Source organism: Mustela putorius, unplaced genomic scaffold (genome assembly GCF_011764305.1).
Source record: "Mustela putorius furo isolate JIRA1106 unplaced genomic scaffold, ASM1176430v1.1 tig00003858_pilon_pilon_pilon, whole genome shotgun sequence".
NCBI classification, from domain to species: Eukaryota; Metazoa; Chordata; class Mammalia; order Carnivora; family Mustelidae; genus Mustela; species Mustela putorius.
In genome coordinates, this window is record NW_025422010.1 from 31,429,450 (window position 1) to 31,452,379 (window position 22,930).

At 36.0% G+C, this 22,930-nt stretch overlaps 1 protein-coding gene across 5 annotated transcripts in view; it reads left to right on the top strand.

The window, feature by feature from the left end:
• Window positions 1–22,930, top strand: part of KIAA1328 (KIAA1328 ortholog) — a 322,870-nt gene that overhangs the window by 35,984 nt on the left and 263,956 nt on the right. For all 5 annotated transcript variants that reach the window (XM_045065526.1, XM_045065527.1, XM_004752260.3 and 2 more), the window contains one exon: window positions 9,502–9,617. In XM_045065526.1, the coding sequence (XP_044921461.1) occupies window positions 9,502–9,617 (116 nt within the window). The remainder of the gene's footprint in view (window positions 1–9,501; window positions 9,618–22,930) is intronic.

Here is a 22,930-nt window from a genome sequence, read left to right on the forward strand (position 1 = left end):
GCTGCACCATTTTGCATTCTTACCTGCAATCTGTGAGGATTCCCATTGCTCCATACCTTTGCCAATATTTTCTTTTATCTGTCTTTTTTATTATACCTTCCTAGTGGTTTTGAAATGGTATCTAATTGTTTGAATTTGCATTTGCTTAGTGGCTAATGATATTGAACAACTTTTCAAGTGCTTCTTGGTTATTTGTGTATCTTCTTTGAAGAAGTATCTATTTTAATGCTTTAAATTAGGTTGTCTTTTTAGTGTTGAGTTTTTAGAGTTCTTATATATTCCATGCAAGTCCCTTATGAAATATATTATTTGCAAAAATTTTATGCTTTTGCTTTTTTGGTGGGGTCATTTGAAACACAAAAGTTTTGGGGATGCCTAGATGGTTCGGTGGATTAAGTGTCTACCTTTGACTCAGGTCACGATTCCAGGGTCCTGGGATTGAGTCCTACATCTTGCTCAATGGTGAGCCTATTTCTGCCTCTCCTTGCCACTCTCCCTGCTTGTGTGCCTGCACTCTCTCTCTCTCTCTCTGACAAATAAATAAATAAAATCTTTAAAATAAACACAAAAGTTTTTCATTTTGATGAAGACTAATTTATCTATTTTTCTTTTATAGATTGTTTTTTCATGTTATACATACCTAAGAAACCATTGCCTAATCCAAGAAAACAAAGATGTATGCTTCTGTTTTCTTCCAGGAGTTTATAGTTTAGCCCTTACATTTTGGTCTTTGATTCAATTAATGTCAATTTTTTTTATGTGGTGTGAGGTAGGGATCCAACTTTAATCTTTTGTATGTGGATAGCAAGTTGTTCCAGCACTATTTGTTGAAAAGACTATTCTTTCTCTTTGATTTTCTTGATACCCTGGTTGAAAAATCAGTGTACCATAAATGTGAATATTTATTTATGTTCCATTGTTTGCTGTGTCTGTCTTCATGCAAGTACAACATTGTCATGATTACTATAGTTTTGTACTAAGTTTTAAAATTGGAAAGTGTGAGTCCTCCATCTTCTCCTTTTTCAAGAATATTTTAGATATTTTGGGTCCCTATCATTTTTGTATTACTTTTAGAGTTGGGTCAGCTTGTCAGTTTCTGCAAATAAACCAGCTGAGATTTTGATAGAGATTGAGTTAAATCTGAAGGTTAGTCCTAACAATGTTAAGTCTTCCAATCATGAACACGGAATGCCTTCCATTTATTTGGGTTGTTAATTTCTCTTGACAGTATTTTTTAAGCTTTCGGTGTACAAGTCTCACTTCTCCTGTTGAATTTACTCCTTTGTAATTTATTTTTCTTGATGCAAATATAAATAGAATTGTTTCCTTGATTTCCTCTTGGGGTTACTTAGTGCTAGCATATAAATACACAATTGACTTTTATACACTGATCTTGTATCCCATAACCCCACTGAACTCCTTCATTAGTTTTCATAGTTTTTAGTGGATTTCTTAGATTTTCTGTATACAAAAGTATGTCATGTGCAGTAGAGATGGTTTAACTTCTTTTAGAATCCAAGTGTTTTTTATTTCTTTTCTCCTGCTTGATTGTGCTGGTTGTAGTCTCCAGTACAATATGAACTGAAATGGCAAGAGCAGGCATTCTTATCTTATTAGTGATCAAAGGGGAAAACCATTAGATATGCTATATTAGATGTGGGTATTTCCTAAATAGCCTATTTTTAGATTGAGGAAGTTCCCTTGTCTTTCTATGTTTTTGAGGTTTTTTCATTTTTTTAATCATTAATCATTGTTGGATTTTTTCACTTTTCCAAATCTACTTATATGATCATGTGGTTTTGTTCTTTGTTTTTCTGATATGGTGTATTACATTAATTGATTTTGAATGTTAAACCAACTTTTCATTCCTGGGATAAATCCTAATTGGTCATGATTTAGAATTCTTTTGTTATGTTTCTGGATAACAGAACATGGGTTTTTTGAGGTTTTTTGGATCTATGTTCATTTGATACTACTCTGTAGTTCTTAGAGCCCTTTTGACGTAGATTGCTATGTCTCTGATTTCTTAAAGCACCTGCATTCCTTTAGATGATGTTTTTAAAGTAATAGCCAAATGTTATAATTTGTAAAGAGGGCATTAAGGTGATTGCACCAAAATATTTTTTAATGATAATAGCTTTTATTTTTCACCATTTATTTACTATTGCTTGAAAACAGTATGTTTCTGTCTTTTTGCCAAACTCCTATGAAATGTTTCCTTCTCTAAATCTTACTTACTACTAAATTGATGTTCAGAATTTATAAAATGGAACCAGCATATCCAGATTCCAAACACAAGACATTAAATAGGGCAAGAACTTTGTCTGGTTGACCATAGAGTGAGGTGCAGTTCTCTTTAGAATAGAGGCTTGCTGCCTTGACCTTGTCTTTCACATTACTGTAAAAGTACCCATTCCTGGAGTATCTGGAAGAACATCAGGGTTATGCAAAGCCATAAAATAAATCTTTTTCTAGAATGCTAGTTTTACTAGAAAATTAAGAGTAGGTGAGTGTGGGAAAATGTTTTATATTAAAACAGGAAAGATTGTTTTATGTAGAAAAATGCAAAATGTGCAGAGATGTTTAAGCAAAAAAAATAAGACTTCAAAGAAATTCAGTACTTTTGGCACAATATTCAGCCTGACCATCCAACTCTAAGGATATAAATTCTCTCTTGATAGATAGGAGTACATTTTGTAGAAATTTTTGAAGGAAACTGTTTTAACAGTCCAGATTTTTTTTTTTAAGATTTTATTCATTTATTTGACAGAGAGATCACAAGTAACCAGGCAGAGAGAAAAGGGGAAGCAGGCTCCCTGCTGAGCAGGGAGTCTGATGTGGGGCTCAATCCCAGGACCCTGAGATTGTGACCTGAGCCAAAGGCAGAGGCTTAACCCACTGAACCATCCAGGTGCTCCAACAGACCAGTTTTAAGTAGTTGCATTTTTTTCAAGCTTTTATTTAGATTCTAGTTAGTTAACATGTAGTGTAATATTGGTTTTAGGAGTAGAATTCAGTGATTCATCACTTACATATAACACCCAGTGCTCCTCACAAGTGCCCTTCTTAATACCTATTGCCCATTTAGCCCATCTCCCACCCATTTCCCCTCCATCAACCATCAGTTTGTTCTCTAGTTGAGTATCTTATGGTTTGCTTCCCTCTCTCCTTTATTCCCCCTCCCATATGTTCATCTGTTTTGTTTCTTAAATTCCACATATGAGTGAAATCATATGGTATTGTTTTTCTCCGACTGACTTATTTTGCTTAGCATAATACACTCTAACAAATGGCAAGATTTAACTCCTTTTGATGGCTGGGTAATATTCCATTGTATATATACACCACATCTTTTTTTTTTTTTAAGATTTTATTTAATTATTTGAGAGAGAGAGAATGAGAGAAAGAGAGATCATAGGGAGAAGCAGACTCTCTGCCAAGCAGGGAGCCCAATGCAGGACTCAATCCTGGGACTCCAGGATCACGACCTGAGTCTAAGTCAGTTGGTTAGCCAACTGAGCTACTCAGGAGCCCCATACCACATCTTCTTTATCCATTCATCAGTCTGTGAACATTTTGGGCTCTTTCCATAGTTTGGCTATTGTTGATAATGCTGTTATAAACATCGGGATGCATGTGCCCCTTTAAATCAGTATTTTTGTATCCTTTGGGTAAATACCTAGTAGTACAATTGCTGGGTTGTAGTTGTAGTTCTATTTTTCACTTTCTGAGGAACCTCCATACTATTTTCCAGAATCACCACACCAGTTTGCATTCTGACCAATAGTGTAAGAGGGTTACCCATTCTCTGCATCCTCGCCAACATCTTTGTTAATTTTAGCCATTCTAACAGGTACAAGGTGGTATCTTGTCGTGGTGTTGACTTATTTACCTGATGATGAGTGATTTTGAGCATCTTTTTATGTGTCTGTTGGCCATCTGGATGTCTTCTTTGGAAAAATGTCTATTCATGTCTTTTGCCCATTTGTTAACCAGATTATTTGTTTTGGGGTGTTGAATTTGGTAAGTTCTTTATAGATTTTGAATACTAACCCTTTATCAGATATGTCATTTGCAAATATCTTCTCCTATTCCATGGACTGCCTTTTAAGTTTTTTTTAATTTTTTCCTTTGCTGTGGTAAAACCTTTTGTCTTGATGAAGTCCCAGTAGTTCATTTCTGCTTTTGTTTCCTTTGCCTCTGGGGATGCGTCTAGTAAGAACCTGGTGTGGCCAAGATCAAAGAGGTTGCTGCCTGTATTCTCCTCTAGGATTTTGTTGGTTTCCTATCTTACATTTAGGTCTTTTAACCTTTTTTTTTTTTTTTTTTTTAGATTTCATTTATTTATTTGTCAGAGAGAGAGCGAGCGAGAGAGAGCAAGCACAGGCAGACAGAGTGGCAGGCAGAGGCAGAGGGAGAAGCAGGCTCCCTGCCGAGCAAGGAGCCTGATATGGGACTCCATCCCAGGACCCTGGGATCATGACCTGAGCCGAAGGCAGCTGCTTAACCAACTGAGCCACCCAGGTGTCCCTCTTTCAACCATTTTAATTTATTTTTGTGTATGGTGTTAGAAAGTGGTCCAGTTTCATTCTGTCCAGTTTTTCCAACACCATTTGTTGAAGAGACCGTCTTTTTTCCATTAGATATTCTTTCCTGCTTTGTTGAAGATTAGTTAACCATATAATTGTGGGTCCATTTCTGGGTTCTATTCTGTTCCATTGATCTATTTGTCTGTTTTTGTGCCAGTACCATACTGTCTTGATGACTATAGCTTCAGCAATCAGACAACAAAAAGAAATGAAAGGCATCCAAATTGGCAAGAAAGAAAAAAGTAAAATTGTCACTATTTGCAGATGACATGATACTCTATGTAGAAAACCCAAAAGACTCCACCAAAAATTTGCTAGAACTGATACACAAATTCAGCGAAGTTGCAGGATACCAAATCAATGTACAGAAATTGGTTGCATTTCTGTACACTAAAAATGAAGAAGCAGAAAGAAAAACCAAGGAATCAGTATCATTTACAATTGCACCAAAAACCAAAGATACCTAGGAATAAACCTAACCAAAGAGGTAAAAGATCTACAATCTGAAAACCATAGAACACTAGGAAGGAAATTGAGGATGACACAAAGAAATGGAAAAATGTTCCATACTCATAGACTAGAAGAGCAAATATTGTTAAAATGTCTATACTACCCAAAGCAATCTACATTTAATTCAATACCTATCAAAATACCACCAGCATTTTTCACAGAGCTAGAACAAACAATCCTAAAATTTGTATGGAACCACAAAAGACCTTGAATAGCCAAAGCACTCTTGAAAAACAAAGTGGGAGCATCACAATTCTGAACTTCAAGTTATATTACAAAGTGTGTCCTTTTTAACTTTTTTTTAAATCCTATTGGTCAAATATTTCCCTTCCCTGTATTTAGATTCTCATTTTCTTTTCCTTTCCTTTTTTTTTTTTTAAAGATTTTATTTATTTATTTGAGAGAGATCACAAGCAGACAGAGAGGCAGGCAGAGAGAGAGGAGGAAGCAGGCTCCCTGCCAAGCAGAGAGCCGGATATGGGGCTCGATCCCAGGACTCCGAGTTCATGACCTGAGCTGAAGGCAGCGGCTTAACCCCCTGAGCCACCCAGGCGCCCCTAGATTCTCATTTTCTTAATTAACTAATTTCTGTTCTCCACATGAGATAGAAGATTAAGTCTTCTTATATTACTTTGTGGTCTGAGAATGCTTTGATGAAAAATGTAGATCATGATACCAGATATTTTCTTGTACATATACCTCCAGGGAAATATTATTGAACATAAATTTTAAAAGACAGATTTCAGAGTAGATATCAAATCTGGAGGCTATTTTATTGGCAAGTCCTCTGCGTTTAAAGGTTGTATTAATATATATGCTTGTATTAAGTAGGCTAATAGGCCACAAAGAAGCTGTACATATCTTTAGATAGGCCTGCAGAAGAAGTGTTACCCTTTGTGCTTAAGTTTATAGCCTTCCAGAGTATAATAATTGCTAAAGAGTAGTCTAATCATAGCAGCATAACAGAAGAGATTAAAACAAAGGAGCCCTGTATAAACAGTGCAGCAACAAATTTTTTAAACATACTCCAGAAATTAAATTTAGAAGAGTGATTTTTCTAGATAGAGTAGCTTAAGTTTTGGGACAAGCTCATGCTCATTGTAGACTCTGGCATTGTGAGATTATATCTATAAGCATTTCTGCCCTCAGTGATCTTTAGAGTTTTCGGGAATTTCCTTAGGCCCAACAAAGGGAGTAAGTGAATATTGATGAATACCTACGTGTTTTGACTTGGTAGGCTCTAGAGATAATCTCTGTGTTTAGTTTAATGTTAAGGTAAACTTGGCATTCTACTTTTTTCTTTTCTTTTCTTTTCTTTTTTTTTTACTGTTTTTCTGACCCTGGAGCAATGCTTGTTGACAAAACAGATCTTTGGTCTATTCCTTATATTTATAGGGGCCTTTATGAATAGTCTTGAAATGATGGGGAGCCATTTTTATGTTCCTTTTGGATACCCTGTAACTGACTAAAGTTACTTTGTTATTTTTTTATAGTAGTCGTTCAGTAAATATTTTTTTAACAGATTTCATTTATTTGAAGGAGTGTGTATGCGGATACCAGCTAACACCAGCAGGGTTACAGGCAGAGGCAGAGGGAAAAGGAGACGCAGACTCCCCACTGAGCAGAGCCTGACAGGGCCTAGATCCCAGGACTCTGGGATCATGACCTGAGCTGAAGGCAGATGCTTAACTAACTGAGCCACCCAGGCACCCCTTCAGTAAATATTTTTTAATAATTAAATAAAAATAAATCTTTTCTTGTCTACTTAGGAATTTTACTCTCTAGTCATATCTTGAAGATTTTATCAGTCTAAACAGAGACAGATTTTGCTACATATTTTCTCACCCTGATATGCTTTTTTTCTCCTTACAATATATAGCATCACTGGGGCACCTGAGTGGCTCAGTCGCTAAGCGTCTGCCTTCGGCTCAGGTCATGATGCCAGGGTCTTGGGATCGAGCCCCGCATCAGGCTTCATGCAGGAGGCCTGCTTCTCTTTCTCCCACTCCCCCTGCTTGTGTTCCCTCTTCTCTATCTCTCTGGGTCAAATAAATAAAATCTTTAATCTTATCTATCTTCTATCTATATATTTTATATAGATATATTAGATATATATAATAGATATATTATCACTTATTATTTTTTTATTTATTCATTGTTTTTAGTAACTTCTTCTTGGGTTACTTTCATAACCCAAGCTCAAACTCTAGTCCTGAGATCAAGAATTGCTTGGTCTTCTGACTTAGCCAATCAGGTGCCCCTCATCTTTATTTTGTGCCTTATCCTACATATTTGTCACTTTTTATGTTATGCCAAATTTTACCTCTTTATGCTTTTTAGTATTTCTCTTAACTACTTTTTCTCTCATTCTATGGCTATAGGTTTTGCCTAGATTATAGTATTGTATGCCTTGCGTCTTGACCAAATGTTTGAGAACTTCTTTCTTATTCCTTTATGAATGCTCTCCATATTTATAAAGGATGTATGTACAGTATTAGGATATTTATAGCAGTGAATTTAGCTGGAGAGAATTTTAAAAATTATCTAGTCTAGCTTTATTCTTCATGAGTGAGAGTAATGATGCTTAGAGAAGTAAGCACAGTTTTTCTCATGTCCCCATGTGTACATCGTTTTCCACTTTGCACTTTGGGGGTTTACTTGATTTGGACAGTATCTTGGCAAAGATGTTTCAGAAGTGTTTCAGAAGGCTGACAGATTGAAGATTTAGATGGTAGAAAATAATTCATGGTTCCAGTGTTTGACAATTCTAGAAAGACTGAGAGGCAGCAGGAATTATTTTGAAAGGTAAGGCAAGTGTGCTTGAGAGTAATAGCAGTAAAGGGGAAGACCTTGGAAAGTGATGGCAACAATGGAGGCAAGAGAACCTGAGACCAGGGGATAAATTGTCCTCATGTGTCTATTTGTTTAACTGTCTGGATTCCTTGTATTTGTTTTCTGTTTCAGGTTACCCTCTTAGAAGGAAGGGCCTGAGTCCCATTCATGGGCCTAATAATATGCTAGACATAAATAATAGGGGTTGAGGGAAATGATTTTAATGTGATGATGAGCAAGAAAACATAAACCTCTTTTTTGAACACTATTGTGTGCCATGCTCTCCCATGTAAATAATTTCAAAGACAAGATGTAATCAACTCAAACATTCAAAAATCCAATTTTCATTCTGTTACATCATTGATTTCAAGTATCACCACCAGAAGGCTAGCAACAAAGGAAAGGCTGAGGAGTTCGTGTTATTCAAAAAGTGCTGTAGTAGGGGTGCCTGGGTGGCTCAGTGGGTTGGGCCGCTGCTTCGGCTCGGGTCACGATCTCAGGGTCCAGGGATCAAGCCCTGTATCGGGCTCCCTGCTCGGCTGGGAGCCTGCTTCCCTCTCTCTCTCTCTGCCTGCCTCTCCATCTACTTGTGATTTCTCTGTGTCAGATGGATAGATAAAATCTTTAAAAAAAAAAAAATTGCTGTAGTAGAGCGGGGTCTGGAAGGAAGTAAATTCTGAAGCTCAAAGGAGTCCCTGTGGATTTCCTTTACACATATTGCTGTGTGATCTTGTAAGATAAATGTACTCTCGTTGGAGGCATAAGCAGGAGTCACAGAAAAATTCAGGGCAAACATCTCTATGCACAGAGTAACATGAGAAATAGAGTTGCCATTTTAAGATAAGTTTTAATGTTGTTCTTGTTTAATTGGGGTTTTTAAATATTCCCCCTGTGCTCTTGTCAGAAGTCACCTCTTTTTGATAATATTGAATTGGAATACTTCTCAGAGTTAAACATTAAAGATACAGATTTTTTTGGCCAGGGTTTTTTAACACTTGCAATTCTTTTTGGACTAAGAATAGTTGTAGTTTCTTTTATGTTAATGCCATCTTTTTATTCTAGTCTGGTTACTTATATGCTACTGAGGAATGCAGGATATCAGTACCAAGGAAAAGAATAAAATTAATTACCTATGTATATATAATGAAATATTTAAGAGATATATAGATCATTTATTTCATTGACAGGATTTAAATAAAAATATTTAAAAGATTCAAATCAAAATAAATTAATTGTGCCTGTTTTGAAGAGAAATAAAATTGAGTTTTAAAAGAGATATTTTTCTGTCCTGGATTACAATTGGAAACTTACATTCTGTGTTGGACTTTCCATATTTAAGATACATCTGATGATTTGGGAACATTTTTGATATAAAAATCCTGTTCATATTTTATCACAAAGGTATGCAAGATTGCCTTATGAGAGGTTAATTTTTTTAAAAAAGCCAAATATAGATTATCCCTGAAGAAAACAGCACACCTCTGGAAGAAATCTGGTTTTGGTGGACGACAGCTGTAGGCACATATTTTCTTATTCTTATAGGCATTTTCTTTTCATTTTTGTATTTCAGAGTAAGTGAGGAAAAGGAAGTGACAGAAGAACGATTCCGAGCCGAGCAGGAATCATTTGAGAAGAAGATCAGGCAGTTGGAAGAACAGAATGATCTGATCATCAAAGAAAGGGAAGATATCCTTTTTGAAAGTCCTCTTTTTTAATGTGCAGGAAGTTTGACTCTTTCATGAAGAAAATGTAAGCTCCAGAGAAATAATTGTTCTAATTTATAACAGGGAATAAATCTGCATGGGCTGCCATTTTTAGGCAATCAAAACGACACTTAACAGCATGTGCTGTTGCTTCCTTTGTGCTTGATAGGGCCACCCAGCTGTTCTGCCGCTGCTGTTATGCTGCAGAGCACATATTTGTCAACTAAAAAAGACAATAAGAAATTTGGGCATTAAAATGTAGTGTTGGAACTTTACTGAATTCTGTTCCACTACTCTAACTGAGCCTGAAACCTCTTTGTATTTGGCATTCTTTCTAGCTAAAGCTTTGACAGCCCTAAGGAATTCTACTCTGAAATCATAAAAATTAAAAAAAAAATGCATTGTAATTTGTAGATGTCATAATTGATAAGTGTTTACATTGCAGCATAATACACGAAAATTCTCATGGAGGAGGAGATTACTGGGTTTAGAACTAGAGAGAGAGATGTATGTGTGAGTGTGTTTGTGTATGTAATATATATTGCACTTTTTGTAAGAAAGTAAAATAAAAACTGGTATTTTAACTTAAGAATTATATTTTAAGGTATATGCACGTTAAAATAAGCATATTTCTGAAGTTTCTTTTGGCTGGGCTACTTATCTTTGGATGTTTTTGCAGTGGTATTGATATAAAAGAGAAGTGGCTATCCTTAAAGTTAGGGTCATAGATTGGCCAGCAAAACTAGTATATGAATACTTGAAGGAACCAGTGCCCATATTGGCAATATCATTATTAACTTCATCCCTAATAATTATTTCAAATGCTCTTCAAGTGTTAAAATTATTATACATCAACAATAACTCTACCTTTTTGAACACCAGGGAAATAGAAACGTAAAGGTATAAATAATTCACTTGGGAAGAAACATTTAAAAAATGTAAATGTAGGGGCATTGGGTGGCTCAGTGGGTTAAGGCCTCTGCCTTTGGCTCAGGTCAAGATCCCAGTGTCCTGGGATCAAGCCCCACATGGGGCTCTCTGCTCCTCAAGGAGCCTGCTTCCTCCTCTCTCTCTACCAGCCTCTCCACCAACTTGTAATCTCTGTCTGTCAAATAAATAAATAAAATCTTTAAAAAAAAATGTAAATGTAGGGCGCCTGGGTGGCTCAGTGGGTTAAGCCGCTGCCTTCGGCTCGGGTCATGATCTCAGGGTCCTGGGATCGAGTCCCGCGTCGGGCTCTCTGCTCAGCAGGGAGCTTGCTTCCCTGTCTCTCTCTCTGCCTGCCTCTCCGTCTACTTGTGATTTCTCTCTGTCAAATAAATAAATAAAATCTTTAAAAAAAATGTAAATGTAAAAAATGAGTTCTGAATTTCTTTGTTTTATCAAAAAGTGGGAATACACAATTGGAAATTAATATAATCAAAATTTTCGGATTCGATTTGCTGAGCAGGACATTTATAAAGCTTCTTTGCCTACAATTCTAAAGGTGTACTTTCTCAATTATTTCTTTTCTATAACTTTTAGCATTTGAATAATTATCTTGGATCTTCTCTTTTGTTTGCCTTCATTGACTTTATTGTACTAGGCTGGCAGCTCTCAGGTTAGACCTGCTTTTGTGGTTTTCTTCCTGCTACTTTTCTCTCTCTGGGTTAAAGTAGTGCTGTTTAGTCAGAACTTACAACAAACTGCTCGGCCACTTTGGTCCTTCACTTGTCACAAGGAATAGTGACTTGGACTTCCAAGAAAAGGTAGACTAGGAATATTTTTATTTGTAACAAAAATTCTCATTTTATAGCATCTTTTTAAAAAGATTTTGTTTATTTATTTGACAGAGAGCATGCAAGAACACAAGCAGGAGAAGCAATACAGGGAGAGGGAGAAGCAGGCTCCCCGTCAATGCGGGGCTGGATCCCAGGATGCTGGGATCATGACCTGAGCCGAAGGCAGACACAACCATCTGAGCCACCCAGGTGCCCCCTACGTAACAACTCTGGAGATAAGTGGCCTCTGGTATTGCTTCAGTGGCTTTAAGTTTTCAGCACTGGATCTCCATAGTTCTCTTAGCTTGTTCTAATGGTTGCAGAATGGTTGCTGTAATTCCAGATATCATCTTGGCCCTAGGGCAGGGAGAAGGCGGAGGAAGGAGTTCTGGCAGTTGTGACTCAGTTTCCTTTTAAAAAAAAAAAAAAAAGTGAAATTTTTCCTCAGGGCAGTCCCCACCCTGCTCCCCCCAACCCCGCCCTCAAACTCCAGCAGTCTTTCATGAGATATTTATTATCCAGAACTTTATTACATGGCCGTGCTAAGCTGCAAGAAGGGCTGATAAAGTGGGCATTTTCCTTTACAGTCTGGTAACAGAAGTAGGGGAAATAGAAACCTCTTTCTATAAAAGGGAGAGGAGGTGATGATGCCTTGGCGTTCCTGAGACCAAGAAAAGAATTAGTATTATGTCCACTGGAATTGGTGTAAAGTGGGGAAATCAGGTGAGAAACGGAGATAGTAGACAAGTTTGAAAGCCTGGCCAAAATTAAGGCCTTATTTATTTGGTAGTGTGCTTAACCAAGATGTGTAGCTATTTTAGCACTCTGGTTAAGAGTCATGGATTTAGTGCTGAAGTGTTAATTCAGCATGGCTATGAATGGTTTCCTCTATTAGTCTAAGTAGTAAGATACCCCAGGTGATTGTAGTAGCCCAATTATTCATTTCTACAATCACTTAGCTCAGGGATCAGCAAGCTACTGCCAGGGGCCAAATCCAGTAGGGTGCCTGCTAAATCTAGCCACGCCCATTCATTCCTGTGTTGTAGCTGCTGGCAGAGTAGTTGTAACAAAGTTGTAACAAAGTAGTTGTAACAAAGACCCCTTGGCCTGCCGCCCTAAAGTAACTTACTTCTGGCTCTACAGAAGTTTACTGACCCCTGATCTATCTTATATGCTAAAAGCGAAAGGAAAAGGCATGTCAGTAAAGTCAAAGACTCAGAAGTTGGAAGTATTTTACATATGATATGAAAGGATTTGACTTGAGCATTTATTATCATAGTGAATGAAGATTGGTGTGAGACCATTATCAAAAATTGAAATTGAAAAGTTGAAGGTTTTTTGGAATCACCAAATGATAGGTGGTATTTGTGGAACTGTGGAAGAAGGGAGAGAGGAAGACATGATTTAAAAACCGTGATACCCATGGTTTTTATTCCAAGTAGATTGCTCAGGTACAAATCTCCTTTACTAGCATAAACCTGTCAAAGGTTAATATAGACGATTTTACAGTACATAAAACCCTATAAAACTTAGAAACATAAAACAAGGTTATAATTTAAAACAATATAATTTTAACTACAGATACATTTACCTATCATACATGAATGATTCAGACTCTTTCATATATATGAAATCAGATAATATTAGGTCATTTTACAATCTGTTTCTGTGTGAGGAACTGTATGAATTCAGATTTTTGGAATTTTAAAGACGTGTTATACTAAATTTAAGGTTTTGTGTTTTAAAAGTTCTAATAACTTGGCTTATGGCACCATACGAACACAGACCAGTCCCTTGGTGAAAAAGAGAAAAGATATTTTATGTGTTTGCATTTGGACCAGGCTTTTGAAGATTTGTTCTTAACAATGAATAGAGAATTTATTACTAAAACATAAAAATTCTTGTAATTTTCAGTCTTTGAACAAAGCTTATTTCCTGAGAACTTAACTCTGTGAATAAATATGCCATTCACCAAGTCAAGCAGTTTGATGAACCTAGTAGATTTTTGCCTACCTAAATGAGTATGAAAGGAGAGATAAATCTGAAACTTAGAAATATGTCCAATTGGAATCGTTCTGAAGCATATTAGCAGGTAATAGTTTAAGACACAGAAAATGTAGTCATTAGAAAAGTTGATTAATATTTGAGCTAATTGTATTTTCGGAGCATATGTCTCAGGTCAGGATGATACCAAAGCTTACAGAAGGAAAGTAAAGTCTTATGTTTGCTATTTTAACTGGCAGAACAAGGGAAGTGATAGAGAAGTACAGTGGCTTTAGAGACAAAATCCTGTTTTAGTGCTGGTAAGCTATCTAACCTTGAAAAGCTAGTGTCTAACCTTGAAAAATTAATGAACTTAGTTCTGAGTCTCTGTTTTCTTCTCTGATATGTGGATAACTAATAATGCCTTCTCATTTCTTTGTCTTTCTTCACTGGGGCTCTGATGGCTTTCATCGGATTATATAAGACCTAGGCAGTTTTGAGACCTACTGGGAGAGTGAAAGTGATCTGCTCTATGCTTTATCTTCTAATTTCTGTGCGAGACATAAGTTCTCTTTACTGCTTACGCCTGTTGGGTCTTCACTTAGAGGAAACCAGGTCTGACTTTCCTCTCCTAGAAACTGGACTAACAGAGATTTTAAGCTGACAGAGGACTTCTTAGGAAAACTGTTAAAAACCACAAAAGAACTGAAAAGGCAAGCAGTCTAGAACTCTGCCCACCTAGATATATCTCAAGGCCTTCATATGATAAGTGTAGTGCAGTAGCTAACATTCATAGTGATAATTCTGAGGCTTTGAAATAACATTAAATTTTTATCCCCTGTTACTTCTTAGTACTTCTAGTACTTCTTTTATTTTCGTAAGACATCTTATATTTGTATATTAGTTTTCTATTTACAGAGCACTTTCACATGTACTTATTTTTATTTTACTACTTTCTTTAAAGATTTTATTTGTTTGAGGCGGGGAAAGGGGAGGGAGAGGGACAAGGAGACTCTGTGTTCCATGTAGAGTTCAAGGGAGGGCTCAAGATCACCACTCTGAGATCATGACCTGAGCGAAATCAAGAGTTAGATGCTCAACCCACTGAGCTAGCCAGACACCCCTCACATGTACTTTCTAATCTTCCCAATAACACACTTAATTGAGGCAGATACTCTTATTCTCATTTTACAGGTAAAGATGCAGGTCTGGAGAGGTGACTGAAACAACCCATTGTATTTCAGAATGAAAGCTTTTGACACCAAGTGGCTTTCCATTATACTGAATTATCTCTGCAGCAGTGAATGTTACAGATATCGAGAAGCCTTACTTTTGCAACTTGCTTTATAGTTAAAGCACAATCTAATGAAAATTGCTTATATTAATATAGTGCTTCTTAAAAAATTTTTTTGGTACTTAACCCAAGTTATCCAGAAATCTACACATGTAGAATGTTCCTTAGATTTTCTTTTTGGCTTTTTCATTCGGCCACCGAGCCTTTATCATTTCCCTCTGAAATCCTCAGCCCATTGTATTTTGCTGTTTCCTTGGGCATGTCCATGCATTCTGCCATAACACTTGTGGTATCCTTTTGTCACTGTCTCATTCTCCGCTGTCCTTAACCCACTCCTTTCCATCACTGCTGTCAGGTTAATTTTTCTTAAGGACTATTTTTGTTACATCACTTGGCTTTTTAATCCCTTTCTGTGGCTTCTTATGGCCCAAAGTATCAAATGGATATTCTTGATTTTGATGTTTAAACACTCAGTTACTGATATCACATAATATATGTGACCTTAATTTTTATGCCTCCCTGGTGTGGTCCCTACATATAAGGTACAAAAGATTCATTTGTTTTTCCTGCTTATTACAGTTTATTTCTATTTCTTTGTCATTGCTCCTTTTATTAATTTTCTAATTTTCTTCTTTAGTACCTCTTTAAGACATGTTCTCTGATAATTTTTTTTTTATAGTACTTGGCTTTTAGAATTTTTCAAGAATTTATACCTATATCAACTGCCCTAACTTGTGTTTCTAATGGTTCTTTAAGCAACTATGGTGTTTTTGCAACAGTATTGGATTTTTAATAAGTAAGCTTATATCAGAGTTTTGGATCAGCTACTCTATACCATTGTGGCTTTATACAAGTCATTGAATGTAGGAGCATTTCACTGGTATTTTAGGGGAATAAACCAGTTTGCAATGGCTTTGAGTCTAAGACTCAAGTCAGAATATGAGTGAGAAAGTAAAAGCTGTGAGGAAAAGGAGATGCTGTCTAGCCAAAGAGGTATCAATATTTGAAGGAATGTTTTTTAGTTTGTTTTAAGGCTGGAAGAGAGTTTTGAACATATTTATATGTCAAAACAAATGTGCCAGCCAATGATTAAAATTTGCTTTCTCTCTTACAGTAGCTTTTTTTTCTGATTTTCATTTCTTCTGTGAAAATCAAACAAATCTTAAATACTGATAAACTTACCCACCTGCTAAATTTACATGCTTTGGAGTATTGGGATATGCAGTTGTGCTTTTCATTCTCTTTGCCCTCTACTCTGGGTTTAGCAAGATTCATTCATTTGTTTATGTATGCATTTGTTATTTTAGTATTTGCGGTGGACTGAATTGGGTCCCTCCAACATTCCTATGTTTAAAGTCCCCTTAATGTGACTGTGTCTGGAGAGAGTTCTTTAGGAGGTACTTAAGGTTAAATGAGGTCATAAGGGTCAGGCCCTAATCCAGTAGGACTGTGGCCTTGTAAGAAGAGGAGGTGAGATCTCTCTCTCTCCATCCTTTGCCTCCCCGCTCCCAGCCTTGCACCTTAGGAGGACACATCGAGGTGGCCAGGAAGAGAGCTCTCACTGGAAACCAAACCCTGCAGGACCTTGTTGTTGGACTTGCCAGGCTCTAGAACTGTGAGAAAATGAAGTTCTGTTGTTTAAACCCCTTAGTCTGTGGTATTTTGTCATGGCAGCCCGAGCAGAATTAGACAGTATTTAACATGTACTTAGTTCTTTGGTATTTTTATTCTTTATTCTAAGTGTAAGGTGAAAAGGCATTGCAGTGTACCTATACAAGGATAGTGTTTCTAAACATTATTGTTTTTTCAGATATTAATTCTAATCATTTTCCTTTATTTTTAATTCTCCTGTTTGGGCATTAATGCACATTGAATAATTATTTTTAAAATATGATTTTGTATTATTTTATGAGATTTGCTTTTAGGGATTTCTCCACCTTCTTAATGTCTGAGATCCTTTTAATATCTGTGGTTTGTACCCATTTTATATTAAAACAAACAGCTTTACTTCCCCAGTTTGATCTTGATAGTGTTTTTATTTCTTTGGCTTGTTGAAGGCTCCAGATGTGGAGGCTTAGCACCCCCAGAGTGTTGCTTTATAGTGGGTAACACTGGGATTTAAAATTTTTTTTTTTATTTTGTACAACTTTTTAATTAAAAAAGTTTTTTTCAGTGATAGTTCTGCACTGACCAAACAGTACTAAATCTGCTTAACATCCGTGTAAAACATCATTTTAACATTTTAAAATTACTTTGGAAAGTTTCAGTAGTTCTTGCATGAAGAACTAGACCTTTAGTAAGTCAGTCTCATAATAATCATCGTTCAGGAGAGTTCATTATTTTGTTTAGTCTTTTACATGACTGATCTTTAAAGGGCTATTCTGACATAATCTCTTCAGCTAAATCCATACCACAGCTTGTTATTGCCTTAGATTTGAAGAATGTTGTTGATGACTTTATTTTTAAGCAGTAGCAAATTTGTCTTAGTGTTCTTAACTTTAGTATGGCCTAGTCATTTAAACATTTGTGAATGTCTAAATGGTTCAGTTAGAAACTTATACAATATCCTCACTTCAGTTAGAAACTTATACAATAACATAAAATAAAAAAGGAACTTTTTAATTTTCATAGTTATACCCAAGATTCTGCATCTCCAAGCTCTACATTTTCAGAAATAGTAATTATTGTATACTTATATAATGATCAGAAGTTAACTGAATATCTGAAATAGTTTCCCCTATTGATAGATGGTAAGGATTGATGCCTTTTATTAATACAGAAATTCCAATCTATTGAGCTGCTTTCTTAAATCCTGGAGAAAGACCTTTGTGTCAATACCATCTTAAGCAGTCCTTGAATTTCTAAATAAACATAGCCTGGAAAATTCAAATATCTAAAGATAATATTTGTTGTGTTCTTGTTGGTCAGTTTTCAACTAGTTGTTTCAACTAGTGTGTGTTTTTATTTTGGGGCCATACTTAGGAGGCTTTTTTCCGCACAAAAACTGATAAACACAGGAGAAACGGCAAGATGCAAAAAGAGTAAATACGAGACGAAACCAACAGAAAAGAAGGTTAGGAATACTAATTGCCCTAGTGAGAAATTTGCACTAGACAGTTTGACAATAGAGAAGAGAGGCTATATGCTATGGTGACAAAATAGTTGCTAGTCTAATGCAGGAAAAAGTTGCCAGATGCCCTCTGTCTCAAGAGGTATCAAGATGATACCCCCAAGGCATTAGTGTTAAAAGCACAGGATGAGTTAAGCAGTCTAGAGGCTAAGGAAATGAGAGGAAGTTTTAGTTTGAAGGTAAGTGTAATCATTGAGCAGTGTCATAGCATTTATATCTTCTTACAGTATTATGTAGTTATTTGAAACAGCAGAGAAGTGCTTTATGCTGCTAAGGCAGTTTTTTGATCCTTAAAAATTATATGAAAAGTCCTTTTTGTAAACTTTCAGTTAATCAGAGACCAGAAGTCTCAAATATGGACTTATCTCAGTGTGTATATCAAGAACACTCTAGCACCGAAATCATAAAACTTGAAATCTTGACTTAATTTTGCATTAAACTAGGTGTCTGACCTTGGATAAACCTCGGCGAGTCTTAATTTCAACATGTTAATAATATCACCACATAAGGTGATCAAATGAGCTAAAATACGCAGATTTTTCAAAACTGTAAATGTTCTATAAAAATTTAAGATTTACAAAAATATTTCCTTGCCCTGAAAAAGTTTACAACATACAAAATAGACATAAAGCCATAGTTGATAAATCTTGCAAATATTTTATTTCAGATGCTATATTTGAAGATTTTTTTTTTCCTTTTAGAGTCCACATGTAGAGTTCTGTTGCCCAGAGAATAACTAGATTTCTACTTTTAAAAGAGACTATATATATTTTTTGAGGCAAAGTGTTTTTGTGTAGATGAGGGAACATTCTTTAAAAATTTTAAAGCATTTTTAAGAAAGCTAATTGCCAAGAGAGATCAGTCAGGAATTGCTAAGGAATCTCCACAGCAGAGAAGAGATCTCAAGGAAAATAACGCAGAAACAAAAGCTGAAAAGGCTAAGAGTAGTTGGAGCATACTTAAAGTTATTTTATGAATCTGTGTTAGGATTAAACTTTTTTTGTGTATAACAAGAAATGCCAAAGTAACAGTAATCAAAACAAGATATATACTTACTTTCCATGTAAAAAAACATCTGAGTTTTGGCAGTTTCAGGCAGGTACACTGACTCCATAGGTTTTAGGGAGCCACACTTTTTTAACTTGGCATTCCAAGCGTCAGCACTCGTGCTCATTTTAGTCAGCAGAAGGGAGTCTGCTAATTTTGAAAAGTTGGTTCAATTTAGTTTTAATTTCAATTTGTAATTGTTGAATTTAGAAATATAATTGATTTTTGTGTATTGGTTCTATCTTTTGACCTTGCTAAATTGTCAGTTGTTAATTTTAACAGTTTTACAGGTTCCTTAGGATTTTATAATCAATTATGGCATCTGTAAATAAAAACATTTTTAGTTCTTTCTCATCTTTATGCCTTTTATTTCTTTTTCTTGCTTTATTGCGGTACCTCCAGTTATGTATTGAGTAGAAGCGATGACTGAGAACATCCTTGCCTTGTTTTATATCTTAGGGGGAACTATGTATTTCATCGTTAAGATTAATATTAGCTATAGGTTTTTAATAGGTGCCTTTTATCACACTGAGGAATTTTTGTTTTCTTTTTAGTTTGCTAAGAGGTTGGTTTTTTTTTTTCTTTTTTAAGTTGTAAATGGGTGTTGATTATTCATAGCACTTGGCAGTCTATTATCTACTTATTTATTGTCTGTTTCCCTCCTGGGACATCTTTTCTGTCTTGTGCACTGTTATACACAGAGGATCTAGTGTAGTGCCTAGTACTCAGTATGTACTCAAAAAATAATGGTTACACGAATGAATTGTAATGCCCAAGTCATTCTGCCAGACTCCTGGGGGGAAAACCTGCACTTCATTGCTGGGGTTGCAAGATCATAGCAGTCTACCACCACCTGGTGATACTATATCTAAATTGTAGTAAAAGCTTCTTGGGAGATGAATAAACATATGAGAGCTAAAACTGCAAATGTTTGGACTGCTATGACTGTTAGACTTTTGAAATAAACATGTAGTCTTGAAATATAACAAGTCTGCGTCTGAGATTTAGCAAATGTTTTCACATTTAGTAGGTACGGAGGTGTTTTGTGTTTTTCTGAATGCTAGAAAACAGTGAAGGATCGCTTTAATTACATATGTTAAACAGAATAAATTGTGAAAGTTGACACAAGTAGAGTGGGAGCAAAGGCATTTCTATGTTTGCATTCCTGCCCTGTCAGCATTTCCTTACTCCTAGGTGTTAGCTAAACTTGAATTTTTAACTACAAGGCTTTTCTAGCTTCCTAATTTCTTGTACTAAATATTTAATGTATCACAGGAAAGTCCATCTTGTGGCCAAAAAGGAAATTTTAGGTTTGTTCTTAAAAGTCCAATACCTTATTTATTGGACAGAATTCCAATTCCACAGAATTCACTGAGACGTAAATATAGAACTAAATGTAGACCTCATTTATCTGTTAAATCAGGGAACATCTTTGAATGAAACCATTTATCTTCTGTACTGGTATAACTGCCTCTGTGTATTTTGATTTCTTCGTCTCCCTTTAAAAAAAGGGACCAGGTGCCAAAATTCAAATATTAAACATCTCTTATTGATGTTAAATGGTCAATCTTGTAAAATATTGATATTTTAACATAAAGGTTAGCCCTTTTTATGATCAAAATACCCTGGGGTAATGATATTGGGAATACTGTTTCAGTAATAAAGATTATAGTGTGGATAAGTTCCCTACAAGGCCCCATGATGGTAATACCCCTAGATTTTGTCTTTAAAGAAAACTGCTGAGAGGCAATAATTTTTTTTGTATGTGTCCCATTTTCATTAATGCATGGTAATTGATGGAGTTGCAGTGACTTGTAGCAGTAATGAGTTCTAAACATAATAATGCACTCTTTTCTAATAAGTGAGCACTGCTGGGGTTTAAAAGCATACTAAATCAGTTGCTTTAGTATGAATTTATTAGTTTTTTTCAGCATTAGCTTTAATAGTAGTTATTTACATAAGCGTACATCCCATTAACCGCCATCAGGGCTGGAAAACATGCTGAACTGTTCATATTTTCATATAATTATTGAACATAATGGTTTCATTTGCATTTCTAAACAGTGATGTTTCTGTCAGCCTTGGAAATAGTGTCTTTACGCAGTCCCTATTTCACATCCACTTATTTGACATCGTTAAATTTTATGCTAATGTGCTTCCCTAGAATATCATCAGTAGGACAGATGCTTGTGCTTTAATATACAAATCAGGGATGCTTTTCCATCTCTCAAATGGCGAAGGAAATTTAAAAAAAAAAAAATCTGCTCTTTTAGATAAAGAGTCTGTCTCCATTTAAATAGGTTTATGAAATAAAACTTTCAGGATTAAATGTTATAATCTGGTTTTCTCTTCAAAATGCTTCGTTCATTACAAATAGCTGTCTACCTGACTAGGGTTAGTTTTGTTGTCTTGACTGAGGAGGTGAGTCTTAGTAAAGATCTTGTTTGTTATGAATATTTAGAATTCTGCTTCTGCAGGGTTGATCTTGAGATGCACATTTTTCAAAAAGTGCCTTTGAATATATCAGACCACAGTGTTAGTTCTGAAAGTATTCTCTATAATTTTGTTCCTTTTGTTTCTTACGCTGAATTGTAATACCTCATGGTGGAAACTTATGTTAATGCTCTCGGACATCTAAGCTCTTTGTATGCATTTAGGAGATGTTCAATGTGAAAAAAAAAATGAGTCACTTGGTAGGGGAAGGGTGCAGGACGGGAGGCCAAGAGCATGTCAGTAAGATAACAGAACTAATATGGCAGGACAGGTTTTATGAAAAAACTCCTTGCCTTTTGGACTGTGTGTATGATCAGCTTTTGTTTTTGCGCCGTTTGTGGATGCTTTTGTGAATGTTGGCAATTGGATGGCTGGAAAATTTTAAATCAGAGCAATACACTAAAGGATTGTCTTGAGAGTAGATTCAGGTCTTTTTGGTTCCCATTCTGAAGGTATTGCCACTTCTTGATCTTTTGAAGCCCCTTCTCTTCTTATGTTCTGACAGCTCATGGCAGCATTTCGCTGTTGACTCTTAGTGGACCTGCTATACCAGAGCTGACTTTGCAAAGTTCAAAACGCAAGGTTGGCAATCTGGCAAGATAGGGTAAACAAGCAGCTCTAAGAGGATTCTTGCCCCAGATTACTTGCTAAAAATATATTAGAACTGATACAGCATAAAACCGATATAGCATAAAAAGATTATTTGCATAGAAATGTTGTTGGGCCTAACAGGTCAAGAGGCAAGTGAAATTTTTGCAAGGACTTCTGTTCTTTAGGGAAATGTCAGTGAAGAAATGTGGTAAGGATTGTGAAGAAACTACAATAGAGGTGGAGTTTCATAACTATTGATTTTACCCCAACTTTTCATGAATTTTTCATATTATCTCTTACATAGTCTGCAATTAGGACTTCTCACAGTGATAGAATCTTCAACTATCATATTGAAAACATTAGTCATGGGACCCGTGGATGGCGCAGTTGGTTAAGTGTTCAATGTGACTTCATCTGACTCTTTTTTTTTTTTTTTAAAGATTTTATTTAATTATTTGACAGAGAGAAATCACAAGCAGGCAGAGAGGCAGGCAAAGAGAGATGAAGGGAAGCAGGCCCCCTGCTGAGCAGAGAGCCCCATGCGGGACTTGATCCCAGGACCCCGGGATCATGACCTGAGCCGAAGGCAGTGGCTTAACCCACTGAGCCACCCAGGCGCCCCTTCATCTGACTCTTGATTTCAGCTGAGATCATGATCTTGGGGTGGTGAGATCAAGCCTCACATTGGGCTCTGAGCTCAGCACAGAGTCTGTGCTAAAATTTCTCTCTTCCCCTTGCTCTGCTCCTCCTTCTTTTCTCTCTCTCAAATAAATAAATAAATCTTTGAAAAGGAAACATAGGCCATACCCTTCTGTCAAGGGCATATATAGCCTACATGGTTGATAGACAGACATAGGTGCATTTTTTTTTTTTATTCTGAAAATCTAGCCTCACTTCTCAGCAAGGCAATATTTTCAGCCATTTATAAAACTATTTATGATTACATTCTTCAGCGACAAAGTTTTTTGGTTGGGTTCAGTTTGCCACAAAACTAGAAA